The following is a 14,527-nucleotide window of genomic DNA, read 5'->3' as shown; positions in this document are numbered from 1 at the left end:
TGTAGGAAATTGAATTCTCTGAAATATTCCAAATGAATATAGCCCTATAGTTTTGAATGGAAATTTGATTCCAATTACATAATAATTGGTCAATCTGACAGCGATTACAAATACTTTGCTTACTAGGAAGAACATTATTTGTTTTAGCTGTTCTATAATATTGCGTACCATATTTCGCATCTCAAATGTGTTTTGATCATTGTTTATTCCCGAAAAGTTAATTGCTTGAGAATATTTACGAGGTATAACATTTTACTCCACATCGGATGATTTTAGTCGCACCTCAAATAACTCCTTTTACTATTGGGGATGGACCAGCAAATTGGGGAGATCAAACATCTGTGATGTGCAGTGTTATAAAGGGTGATCGTCCAATTGAAATCACATGGAGTTTAAACGGAAAGGAGATAACTCCTGAAAGTCATCCAGATATTTTAATATCAAGAACAGGAGCAATGATTTCACTTCTCAGCATAGATTCAGTAACTGCACATCACGCAGGAGAATACACTTGCATGGCGAGTAATTTGGTTGGTTTCGTTACTCGATCATCCGAACTGACGGTCAATGGTACAGATCATAGACATTAACTAAACTTTTTACTTAAGCTTAATTAATTTCACATCCTTTCTAATCATTTTCATGATTCCTATACCTTTTCATGGCATCATTAATATTTTACGTTTTTGACTCATCTATCAAGATTCGCGGTAGTTAATAGACGCCAAATAAAACTCGATTCACAAACTATTGGTCTTTTTCGGCTAAAATTGAATATCACGGAGAATTTTCAACTGATTTTTCTCAATCCTGTTCTGTCGATAAAGTAATGAATATAGAATAAGTTCTGTCTAAAAATGTTCGATAAACTGAAAAGTTGAAGCTAAGGGAACTTAAAGAATAATGATTTTTTAATAATTACCCAGGCCTGGAGTCTATACTACTAGACTGATTCGAATAAAACTCTAGAACAATATCAACTAAGTTAAAATCTTGATATGTATTTTAGGAATTTTCAATGTACGCCACAAAGATTAAGCTCATGTCATTTTCCACTGAAAAAGTGAATGTTCATATTTCATGGAATTGATTGAAAACTTTCATCTAATAAAACATAAACATTCTCACTTCTTAGCGGGAAACCACATAAAAAGTTTGCTAAAATAATTCATTAAACTATCATTGATATTAATTATAAATTTCGAAAAGGGTTCGATCGATGGATACTTTTGATAAATTAAAATATTAACACGTGTGTAGGTAAAAATCGCAAAGGTATTTTAAAAACATACTTCGGTCAGTTTAAATCAAAAATGTAATTTTAGGGACAGAAGATATTACCGCGCATGCTTATTTAGATGTTTTTTACTTCTTGTTAGTTGCACCACAAATTTCACCGTTTACTTTTGGAGAGGAACCGGTCAATGCAGGTGAGATTGCATCTGTTCAATGTGCAGTTTTAAAAGGAGATTTACCTTTGGAAGTCACCTGGATGTTTAATGATCAAAAGATTCAATCTGATCAAAGTGATATAATTATCATTGATAACGGGAAACGACACAAGCAATTGACAATTGATGCGGTTTCGGCAAGACATGCTGGAGAATATACATGTGTTGCATCAAATATTGCTGGAGCAGTCTCGCGAACCGCTACGCTTGACATTAATGGTATTTTTAAGAGCTAATGTTAATTTAGTTATTGTTTCCTTAAACCTCAATCCTGAGTTGAGATGAGACTTCAAAATTTTTAAATTCAAATTTTTTTGAAGGCAGTTAACATTCATTTTTTGCCACGCCGTTAACACACTGAATCAGTTTGACCCAAACATTAACTTCATGTCACTTAAAAACACTTTAGTCGATTTTTCGGATACAATTTACTTAAATTGACTTAAAAATTAGTTTGTATATAATGGGGTACAGAAATTTATAGAATGAGCTATATCTATGGTATTGAATTAAAGATTTAACTAATGTTTAGAATTGAAAGAAAAATTGGTTTTAAAAATTCTGGAAAAATTACCAAATTCGTCAACCGAAGATTAATATCAAATTGTAGTTGATAAAACTATAAAAATTTGTTGGACGTGGAGCTTTGTAGCTCAGTGGAAGAGCAAACAACAGGCAATTGATAGGTCCTGGGTTTCGATCCTTAGCAGAGCTAGTCCCCCATTTTTTCATGTTAATAACTTCGAAATTTTAGACCGTATAAAGCTGAAAAAATAAGTCACTTGATGGGTTTTTAAAGCGCGTATAGAAGGCAACTCCGTAAATAATAAGAATGCACTAATATTGATTTCCTTCATTTATTTTATATGAAGAAATGCTTTAACTAACTGAATAGAATACTGTAAATTTTTAAACTTTTCCTTTGCTGTTTCGTAGTTGCACCTCAAATATCACCTTTTAGTTTTGGAGAAGAACCCGTAAATGCAGGTGAAATAGCATCCGTTCAGTGTGCTATTTTAAAAGGAGACTTACCCTTAGAAATAACTTGGATGTTTAATGCTCATCTCATAGAATCTGATCAAAGTGACATTTTCATTGAAAGTGAAAGACGACGTAAACAATTAACGATAGAAGCTGTTTCTGCAAGGCATGCGGGAGAATATACATGCATTGCATCAAACATTGCAGGATCAGTCTCACGAACTGCTACTCTCGATGTTAATGGTATTTTTGGCAGAGTATCTTAAACTAGTAACTACCTTCTTGAACCTCAATCCCGTGTTGAAATGCGGCTCCACCTAATGAATTTATAAACTTTTTTAATATGTCAAACTGTGGTTTTTAACATGAATTGGGGTTTGATTATTTTTGTTAAAATGTAATGCTGTTACAGTGTCCACCATTATTATTCTCACATAGACAAAAAAAATTATTAAAAAAAATATTTGCATTTATAAAAACTCTTCCAACTTTTAAAAAGTTTTATATAAATTGCCCACAAGTTCTTTCCCATTAAAATCATTTTCTTTTAAGAATTTAAAATAAAAATAGTACTTATTGGAGATGTAGAAGAAAATTTTTTTAAAATTCATTTTTCTTCAAACATGACATGACGAGAGATATCGCGTGCTCATTAATTTACTTTTATATTTTAATTTTGCGATTTAAAACATTTTATAAATTGTGATTTGAAAAATTACACACTTGGAAGGGATTTTCGCTTTTTATGTTAATAATATATTTCTGATATGTTTTGAAACAATCATAGTATTTAACTTTCGAAAAAAGTAGATAATGCAGCTCATGAGCAACTGATCAAATTCTTGTTCAGCGACTTTTGAAATATATATTATTTTCGGATTAAATAGCTGCTGCCTTAACTGAAAATCGGTTTTATCATAAATATGTTAAATAATGCGCCTTGTTCTTAGTTGCCCCACAAATTTCGCCATTTGCTTTTGGAGAAGAACCGGTTAATGCAGGCGAGATGGCATCTGCTCAATGTGCTGTTAAAGGAGATTTACCTTTAGAAGTAACATGGATGTTTGATGGTCATCTTATTACTGATCAAAGTGATATAGTTATAATTGATAATGGAAGACGACATAAGCTATTAACTATTGAGGCTGTTGCAGCAAGACATGCTGGAGAATACACTTGTGTCGCATCTAACATTGCCGGATCGGTCTCACGAACGGCTATGCTTGACATAAACGGTATTTTTAGCTGTGATTGTTAATCTAGTTATTGCATCCTCGTACCTCAATCCTTAGTTGAGATTCGACTTCATCCTATATAAGACGCTTTTGACGTTCGTCAATTCATTCGAATTCATTTTGTAATTTCAAAAATAGGATGTCGTTTAAAAGAAGCGTTTCGTTTGCAGAATTTTGTAAATTTAAATTCTACGGATATCGAAACATATATTTTTGCGAAATATGAATTTCCTAATGATTACTTTACCAATTTAATATAATTGTTTTTACTTTTCAATTGTTCTGAAGACAAAATTGAAAATTTTATTTAGAAGGTAGATTTAAACACAATACGTCTACTATTTACATTTACATCTGTTGGTTTTTACATAGCCAAACATAAAACAATATGCACCTAAATCTAAGCGAATAATTATTTATGCTCTTTCTTAGTTACTCCTCAAATATCACCCTTTACTTTTGGAGAAGAACCGGTTAATGCCGGTGAGATGGCATCTGTTCAATGTGCTATTGGAAAAGGGGACTTGCCCTTAGAAATATCTTGGATGTTTGACGGTCGTCCCATAGAATTTGATCAAAGTGATACAATTAAAATTGATAATGGAAATCGTCGTAAACTATTAACAATTGAGTCTGTTTCTGCAAGGCATGCCGGAGAATACACTTGTGTTGCATCGAACCTTGCAGGATCCGTCTCTCGTTCAGCTAACCTTGTCATCAATGGTACTTGACAAATATAGTTTAGATAATTATTTTTTCCTTGAACCTCATTCCTTATTAGAAAAGCGACTTCGTTAATAAAATTTTAAATTTTTCTTACTTTTTTGACTCACGAGCTAGCATTAAAAGATATCATAAAAATGATTATTTCAAAAATTAATTAAAGTCAACAAATAAATAAGTAATTTATAAGAGATTTTACTTGCTACTCTATACTCACATTGCATTTATATTCATATAGAATATAATTTGTATATTAAGACGGGGTGATTTATTCAAATGCAACTGACAATTTTAGATGGATGGAGTATGCAAACTAAAGTATGTTTTGGTCAAGGAATGAAAAGAACCTTAAAAAGTTTTAGATGATCGAAAGGATAGTATTGTTTTTAATAGGTTAATTTACTACTCAATTAACAAGATGTCGTAGGTTTCCAGTGATAATGTTTAGAAGTGCATAAGACTTTTCATGTAAAAAACGTTTTTGTTTTTTAGGACTTTTGGTTTAAGCCCTTTGCCTAAAACGAAAGTGCTGTTGAAGTTAATTACTCACTGTAGATTATCTGAATTATTTTGATATAAATCTTTAAATAGTGCATATAAATATTAGAAATCTCATTAAATTCACTTTAAATTGGAAGTTATAAAACTTTTTTAATTATTATATTTATGGGATAAAAATAAGTATTGGAATTTATAATAAAAAACTGCTCTGAATGAAGTGATATTATCGAGATTTTGGTAAACATTAACAAGCAATAGGTAATGTTAATTGACATTATTTGCCTCATTCAATATTATTAAAAATATATGATATTAACAATTTTATTTTACCGTTTTAGTGAAATTTTGAATTAAAGTACAAATTAATTTATATATGTTAACAGTATCATAATTAAAGTCAATATGTCATCAAGGTTTAATATTGCTGCTAGCAATCATATGAGAAAAAAATTATATGATGCTGGAATAATTTATATGCAATAATAAATGTCTAAAACTTTATATTCAATTAGCATATTGATCATCTTGTTCTTAGTTGCACCCCAAATTTTACCGTTCACTTTTGGAGAAGAACCAGTTAATGCGGGTGAGATGGCATCTGTTACGTGTGTTGTTGTGAAAGGAGATTTACCTTTAGAAGTATCTTGGATGTTCGATGCTCATCCATTAGGATCTGATCAAAGTGATATTATTGTACTTGATAACGGAAAGCGTCATAAACAGTTAACAATAGAGGCTGTTTCTGCAAGACATGCGGGGGAATACACCTGTGTCGCATCAAACCTTGCAGGATCAGTCTCCCGAACAGCTGCTCTTGACATCAACGGTATTATTTAAGAATAAATGTTAATGAAATTCTTTTTCCCTAAACACAATCCCCAGTTGAGATTGACTCTTCTAGATATTTTTTAATTTAATGAATTTGTTGAATCCTAAATTTAACAATATGGAGGAATTTAATTACTTTTTTCTCATATTACGAATATTCTTTTTTTTATTATACAGTAGAATTCTGTGGAATCTTTGTCATTCAGTTACTATAAAATATTATAATTATTTTCTTTTTTATGTACAATCTTTTATTTACAAGTATTATTACTAATCAGTGATGGAGTTTTAAAATCCTTGTAAGTGTAGGTATTAAATATACTAATACTACTAATTGCGAAAGTCTGTAGGGAAGAATTCAAAATGTGTTTACATAGGTCTGGAATGAGCTGTAATAGAAGTTCTAGATTCAGATGTACTAGACATGTTTGAAAAGTAATTTTATTTAAATTTCTCGTAGTTGCACCTCAAATAACTCCCTTTACTTTTGGAGAAGAACCAATTAATGCGGGTGAGATGGCATCTGTTACGTGTGTTGTTGTGAAAGGAGATTTACCTTTAGAAGTATCTTGGATGTTCGATGCTCATCCATTAGGATCTGATCAAAGTGACATTATTATAATTGATAACGGACGGCGTCATAAACAGTTAATAATAGAGGCTGTTTCTGCAAGACATGCGGGAGAATACACCTGTATCGCATCAAACCTTGCAGGATCAGTCTCTCGAACAGCTGCTCTTGACATCAATGGTATTACTTACAAATAAATATTAATGACATTCTTTTCCCTAAACACATTCCCAAGAGATTGACTCTTCTAGACATTTTTTAATTTAATGAATTTATTGAACTTTGAATTTAACCAGAGGAAGTTTATTACTTTTTTCTTTTTTATACATATTAAGAATATACTTTTTTATTATACAGTAGAATTCTGTGGAATCTTTGTCATTCAGTTGATATTGTAATTATTTTCTTTATTATGTTAAACCTTTTATTTACCAGTAATATTACTTATCAGTGATGGAGTTTCTAAATCCTTGTAAGTGTAATGTATTAAATATACCATGAAACAAATACTAATTGCAAAAAGTCTATAGAGAAGAATTGGAAAATGAAAATTGGGTTTACATCGTTCTATTATGAGCTGTAATAGGAGATCTAGATTTAGATGTACTTAGACATGTTTGAAAGGTAATTTTATTTGAATTTCTCGTAGTTGCACCTCAAATATCTCTTTTCACTTTTGGAGACGAACCAATTAATGCTGGTGAGATGGCATCCGCCCAATGTGCTGCCGGAAAAGGCGATCTACCTCTAGAAATATCTTGGATGTTTGACGGTCAACCCATTGAATTTGATCATAGCGATACAATTAAAATTGATAATGGAAAGCGTCATAAACTATTAACAATCGAGTCTGTTTCTGCAAGGCATGCCGGAGAATACACCTGTATTGTATCCAACCTTGCAGGATCTGTCTCGCGATCATCTAATCTTGTTATTAATGGTATTTAAAAATATCGTTAAAATTACTTCTTTTCCTCTGACCCCTAATCCTCATGTTGAGAAGCGACTTTAATATTTCATTTTTAAAGTGTAATTTATTTTTCGGGTAATTGACTTTGCCGTGAAAGAAAAGCATTTTTAAAACATATTTTAATTGAAGAACTACACAATTCCTTTTATAAGGCATATTCACCATTCTTCCTTTTAGAACGATTATTATTATTTTATCATACTTAAACATCTAATTAGAAAATTTTATTTTTAACACACAAGATTGATACTAATTTACTATATTTAATGATTGAGAAAGGTAATATTTAGGGTCCTGCAAGAAAGCATCTGTTATAATCGTTGTCGGAGATTTAACTTAAAGTGGAGTTACTTACTATACTTCCATATAATAGGCATTCTAGAGTTAATTATTAAACATGTAAATTATTCAAAGATATTTTATATTTTTGGATGTGATATAAAAGATTCATTCGAAACAAGTAGATGTCGTTTAATTACACAATTCTACTTTTTCTTAGTTGCACCTCAATTAGCAACATTTTCCTTTGGAGAAGAGCCAGCTAATGCAGGTGAAATGGCATCCGTTACATGTGCTGTTATAAAAGGAGACTTACCCTTGGAAGTTTCATGGATGTTTAATGATCATATTATAGGATCTGATCAAAGTGATATTATTATTGATAATGGGAACCGACGTAAACAGTTGACCATTGAGTCGGTTTCTGCAAGACATGCAGGGGAATATACCTGTGTTGCGTCAAATATTGCAGGATCTGTTTCTCGAACTGCCATTCTAGATATTAATGGTATTTCTGAGAAAGCTATATAATTTATTTCCTTATTTAACTCTCTCCCTAACCCATTAATCCCAATTCGAGAAATGACTTCGTCTAAAAAATTTACAACTTTAATTATTTTTCAAAATTATTGATATAGTTAATGTCATATTTTTTGTGATCAACTTAAATTCAATCTGAGGCATGCACAACAGAGTAGTAGTACTTTAAATATATTAAATTGTTCGACTTCGTTTTAATTTTATATCAGTTTTATCGTTTAATTGTTGCGAACTGGTTAATTGAGATTAGGTTTATCTGAGTCATTACGAAGGATGATTAGACCTTAAGTAGAATAAATATATTTACGAGATACTTTTTTATATTGTAACGTGTCACTGGTAGCATGGTTTAATAATTCTACTGACGACATATACTATCAAATATTAGGTATATAATATTGGAATAACTTGTATTGGATAACAAATGTCAAGATTTTTGTATTTAATTAGCATATTAATTTATGCATTTTGTTCTTATTGTTAGTTGCACCCCAAATATCACCATTTACATTTGGAGATGAGCCTGTTAATGCGGGTGAGATGGCATCTGTTACATGTGCTGTTGTGAAGGGAGATTTACCTCTTGAAGTATCTTGGATGTTTGATGCACATCCAATAGAATCTGAACACAGTGATATAATTATATTTAACAATGGAAATCGTCAAAAACAGTTAACGATAGAGGCTGTTTCTGCAAGACATGCGGGGGAATACACCTGTGTCGCATCAAATCTTGCAGGATCAGTCTCTCTAACAGCAACTCTTGACATTAATGGTATTATTGAAGACTAATTATTATTTATAATTATTGTTTACCTGTTCCTTAATCCTCAGTTGAGATTTGACTCTACTAGAAATGTTGAAGTTTTATTAATTTCATGATAACGAAATTTAAAAACGTAGAAAAGCAATTTCTATATAAAAAGTTTGAGTAACTACAGTATGTTATTCAAAAACATCAATTTTTCCATATTATTGTCTTTCAATAATTATAATCTATATAGTTATTTTCTTTATCTCATGCAATGTATTATGTTTAATTTTCATCAGTTATAATTTACCGAATTTCTAATTCAGTGTAGGATATTTAATACCATTATTCTAATACCTTTCGTATTCAGTTCCTTTATCGCGCTCTAGCTCTCACAATTTCATACATGACCACTCACATTGTTTGTTTTTGTGACAAATTTCCCGTCTAAGGAAACATCGCTACCACAACAACCCCAGGATCGTATAGTCAATTCCAACATCAATGACTCATTTAGAATTACAAATATGTAGTATTAACAATTTAACTACTTCGAATGCTACAACTTTTTTTCCTCTTTTTGTAAGGAGATGCGACCTAATTCTCATTACACAGCAAACAGAATTAGCAAAAACTTAAATACACATTTAAGTACAATTCCAAAGAGCATTTGTTTATATTCAAATAATTAAAAAAATTTTTTTTTTATTTTGTTTCTCTGCATTTTACTTCTATGTGTATCGGAGTTTTAAATAGAAAAATTTTCTATCCCGAAAATATTAAATAATTCCATTTTCTTCATAGTTGCACCTCAAATTTCACTATTTTCCTTTGGAGAAGAACCGGTAAATGCAGGTGAGATGGCATCTGTTACATGTGCTGTTGTGAAGGGAGATTTACCTCTAGAAGTATCTTGGATGTTTGATGCACATCCAATAGATTCTGAACAGAGTGATATTATTATAATTAACAATGGAAATCGTCATAAACAATTAACGATAGAGGCTGTTTCTGCAAGACATGCGGGAGAATACACCTGTGTTGGGTCAAACATTGCAGGATCGGTTTCACGAACGGCAGTTCTTGACATTAATGGTATTTCTTAGCAAACAGTGTTAATGTAATTATTATACTTTTCCTAAACCTTAATCCTATTGAGTTGCGAGGGATTTGATATTTCCAAATTTGACGTCCTTACATAAGTTTTATCTAAATATTTGTTTTATTGCATACAATTTCTTTGGATCATGGACAATAGTTAAAAGTCAAATAAATTAATTGTATTATAAATTGTAGTGCAGAATTACTGCAAGTACCAAATGCTATCATAACACCGCAACATATAAGTTTGCCTCAAACTAGAGTTATGAGGACATGATGCAATTTGCACTGTAAGTTTATTGCAAGCTTGCGGTTTAATTAATGTACTGTCTAATATTTTAATATTATAATAATTTCTTATTCGTTACATTTATCAATCGTTATCTGGAATTCTGTTACTATTCATTAGATGAATAAGTGAAGCAAACTTTTTGAGTTATATTATAGATTTTTGATACTTTTTTTTAAATACAATTCTGATTCATTTCATAATTTATTTGTTTAGTTCTTCAACGACTTGCAACAAAGAAAAATCTTACCAATAATTGATTGATAAACTAAATCTATATTGCTATTATTAGGATAGTACTAGAGAGAAAATAATTGGATCGAATTTCATAAGAAATTTCGCATGGAATTCGTATTTATTTCATGTCGAACTAGACTTTAAACACTTTTTACCTGAATATCTTCCTAGAAATACCAAAGATATTTGCATTAAAGTCTTTGGTTTCGATTATTTCGAAATGAGGTTATTGACATTGTGAACTTTAAAATTCTATAACTCAGCGATTATTGTACCAAATTGGACTTAAGACGTATCAAAATTTTCAAAATCTAACTAGGAATTTGACCATATATAGATAAGACCAATAGTGCCAAAGTAATCTTTATAGAGTTTTTTTATAAATTTGATGTTATTGATATCCTGATTATTTTCTGAAGATGAATTGCTGATATATTTAACGAACCGAATCCCGTTAATGTAGTCAATTATTCGAATTCTCTTAGTTGCACCCCAAATTTCACTATTTTCCTTCGGAGAAGAACCGGTAAATGCAGGTGAGATGGCATCGGTCCAATGTGCAAAGTGATGTAAATATAATTGATAATGGAAAACGTCATAAGCAATTAACTATTGATTCTGTTTCTGCAAGACATGCTGGAGAGTACACATGTGTTGGGTCAAACATTGCAGGATCGGTTTCACGAACGGCTGTTCTTGACATTAATGGTATTTCTTAGCAAATGGTGTTAATGTAATAATTATACTTTTCCTAAACCTTAATCCTATTGAGTTGCGAGGGATTTGATATTTCCAAATTTGACGTCCTTAGATAAATTTAAGTTTATCTAAGTATTTGTGTTATTGCATACAAAGTAAAAAGTACTGTCTAATATTTTAATATAATAATTTGTTTTCTGGCACATTCATCACACGTTATCTGGAATTCTGTTACTATCTATTAAATGAACAAGTAGAAGCAAACTTTTGAGATACTTAGAGTTTTGTCAACTTTTTTTAAAATATAATTCTGATTCATTTCATTATTTATTTGTTTAATTCTTAGAAGACTTACAACAAAGAAAAATCTTAGCAATAATTGATCGTTTATCTTAATCTATATTTCCATTAAAAGGGTAGTACTAGTCTGAAAATAATTCGATCGAATTTCATATTCATTTTTCATCTTAAAGGTGTACTAGACTTAAAACAATTCTTATCTGAATAACTTCCTAGAAGAACCAAAGATATTCGCATTGATTCCGATTTTTGCACATATTTATTTATTTGTTTTTACACCCGTCTTAATCCTTCAATCTTGGCTATAGAAATGTTTTTACAACCATAGAATTTTTTTATAAATATTCTCATTACTTAATACTAAATTTTGCGTCTGCAGAATGTCTTGAAATTAGGAGTACTCGCATTTGTCTGAACCACCGTCTATTGGGTTTTCTCGTCAGTGGAGAGGGAAACTGTAGAAAGCCTCTCTAAGTAAAACTGGTTTATCGACAGTCGAGTTCTAATGGTGTGTACCGGACATTAATCGACAGTGCACATCATTATACTTCGACGTCAAACCTCCCGCTCAGATTATCCCACGTACCGGAAAAATCCCAGGCTAATTACAGTCTTTGATTTCAATTTGCACCAAATTTATTTATTGTTTTATTTCTGTAGTAAGACACATATAAAGGTTTTGATTTCCATCACAAGAGACATAAGAAGTTTATGTATAAGTTTATCTATAAATTTTTACATTTGAATATTTTTTAAAATAAGGTTACTAAGTATATTTACTTTCACGTTTTAAAAAATATAAATGTACAGTAATCTTTAGAGTAACATAAGTTGATATTATTGCTATTCTAATTATTTTCTAAAGATGTATTTCCGATTTATTTAAACAAAGTGAATCCTGTTAATGTAGTCAATTATTTGAATTCTCTTAGTTGCGCCACAAATTTCACCTTTTGCTTTTGGAGATGATCCTGTAAATGCAGGTGAGATGGCATCGGTCCAATGTGCTGTTGTTAAAGGGGATCTACCCTTAGATATATCTTGGATGTTCAATGGAAATCCTATAGGATCTGATCAAAGTGATGTAAATATAATTGATAATGGAAAACGACATAAGCAATTAACTATTGATTCAGTTTCTGCAAGACATGCTGGAGAGTACACATGTGTTGGGTCAAACATTGCAGGATCGGTTTCACGAACGGCTGTTCTTGACATTAATGGTATTTCTTAGCATATGGTGTTAATGTAATTATTATTCTTTTCCTAAACCTTAATCCTATTGAGTTGCGAGGGATTTGATATTTCCAAATTTGTCATCCTTATATAAATTTTATCTAAATATTTGTTTTAATGCATACAATTCCTCTGTAAGTTTACTGCAAGCTTGCAGTTTAATTAATGTACTGTCTAATATTTTAATATTATAATAATTTCTGTTCGGTCACATTTATCAAACGTTATCTGGAACTCTGTTCCCATCCATTAGTTGAACAAGTAGAACTAAACTTTTGAGATCTTTGGATTTTTGTCAACTTTTTTAAAAATATAATTCTGATTCATTTCCTTATTTATTTGTTTAATTTTAAAAAGACTTACAACAAAAAAAAATCTTAGCAATAATTGATTGTTAATCTAAATCTATATTTCCATTAGTAGGGTAGTACTAGGGTGAAAATAATTCGATCGAAATTCATATTCATTTTTCATCGTGAATGTGTACTTGACTTAAAACAATTCTTATCTGAATAACTTTCTAGAAGAACCAAAGATATTCACATTACAGTCTTTGATTTCGATTTTCGCCTTATTTATTTGTTAATATCCCCGTTTTAAGCCTCCAATCTTGGCTATACAAGTTGTTTTACTACCGTAGAATTTTTTTTATAAATATTCTTATTACTTAATACTAACTTTTGCGTCTACAGAACGTCTTGATATTAGGAGTACTCGCATTTGCCTGGACCATCCGTCTAATCAGTTTTCTCGCCAGTGGAGAGCGAAACTGTAGAAAACATCTCCGACTGCAACTGTTTTATCGACAGTCGAGTTCTAATGGTGTGTACCGGACAATAATCGTCGGTGCACATCATTATGCCTCGACGTCAAACCTTCCGCTCAGAGCAACATAAGTTGATATTATTGCTATTCTGATTATTTTTTAAAGATGTATTTCTGATTTACTTAAACGAAGTGAATCCCGTTAATGTAGTCAATGATTTGAATTCTCTTAGTTGCGCCACAAATTTCGCATTTTGCTTTTGGAGATGATCCGGTAAATGCAGGTGAAATGGCATCGGTCCAATGTGCAGTTGTTAAAGGGGATCTTCCATTAGATATATCTTGGATGTTCAATGGAAGTCCTATAGGATCTGATCAAAGTGATGTAAATATAATTGATAATGGAAAGCGTCATAAACAGTTAACTATTGAGGCTGTTGCAGCAAGGCATGCTGGAGAATACACATGTGTTGGGTCAAACATTGCAGGATCGGTTTCACTTACGGCTGTTCTTGACGTTAATGGTATTTCTTAGCAAATGGTGTTAATGTAATTAATATTTTTTCCCTAACCTTATTCCTATTGAGTTGCGAGGGATTTGATATTTCCAAATTTGACGTCCTTAGGTAAATTTTATCTAAATATTTGTTTTATTGCATACAATTTCTTTGGATCATGCGAAATAGTTAAAAGTCAAATAAATTAATTGTATGTATTTTTATATTTCAAATAACATATTTAATTAACCTGTAAATTTTCTTGAAGCAATTTAACTTAAATTATAGTGCAATTTGCACTGTAAGTTTACTGCATGCTTGCGGTTTAAATAATGTACTATGTAATGTAATAATAACAAATTATTATTATAATAATTTCTTTTTTGTCACGATTATCAAACGTTATCTGGAATTCTGTTACTATCCATTAGATGAATACGTAAAGCAAACTTTTTGAGTTATGTGGATTTTTGTTACTTTTTTTAAAATACAATTCTGATTCATTTCATTATTTATTTGTTTAGTTCTTCAACGACTTGCAACAAAGAAAAATCTTACCAATAATTGATTGAT

The 14,527-nt window shown here is 30.8% G+C and overlaps 1 protein-coding gene across 50 annotated transcripts in view; it reads left to right on the top strand.

The window, feature by feature from the left end:
• Positions 1 to 14,527, top strand: part of LOC122508873 (Down syndrome cell adhesion molecule-like protein Dscam2) — a 176,013-nt gene that overhangs the window by 92,349 nt on the left and 69,137 nt on the right. For 17 of the 50 annotated variants that reach the window (XM_043622471.1, XM_043622474.1, XM_043622482.1 and 14 more), the window contains one exon: positions 12,389 to 12,679. The exons of 7 other annotated variants lie outside the window; for them this stretch is intronic. In XM_043622471.1, the coding sequence (XP_043478406.1) occupies positions 12,389 to 12,679 (291 nt within the window). Of the gene's footprint in view, positions 1 to 1,379; positions 1,671 to 2,387; positions 2,676 to 3,382; positions 3,668 to 4,099; positions 4,391 to 5,426; positions 5,718 to 6,179; positions 6,471 to 7,759; positions 8,048 to 8,563; positions 8,855 to 12,388; positions 12,680 to 14,527 lie in introns of all 50 variants that reach the window. 26 more of the 50 variants (XM_043622497.1, XM_043622490.1, XM_043622491.1 and 23 more) reach the window with 8 other exon arrangements.

Source organism: Leptopilina heterotoma, unplaced genomic scaffold (genome assembly GCF_015476425.1).
Source record: "Leptopilina heterotoma isolate Lh14 unplaced genomic scaffold, ASM1547642v1 Lhet_58, whole genome shotgun sequence".
Lineage (NCBI taxonomy): Eukaryota > Metazoa > Arthropoda > Insecta > Hymenoptera > Figitidae > Leptopilina > Leptopilina heterotoma.
The sequence above is the reverse complement of the archived record's forward strand: the minus strand, read 5'-3'. Positions and strand labels throughout refer to the sequence as shown.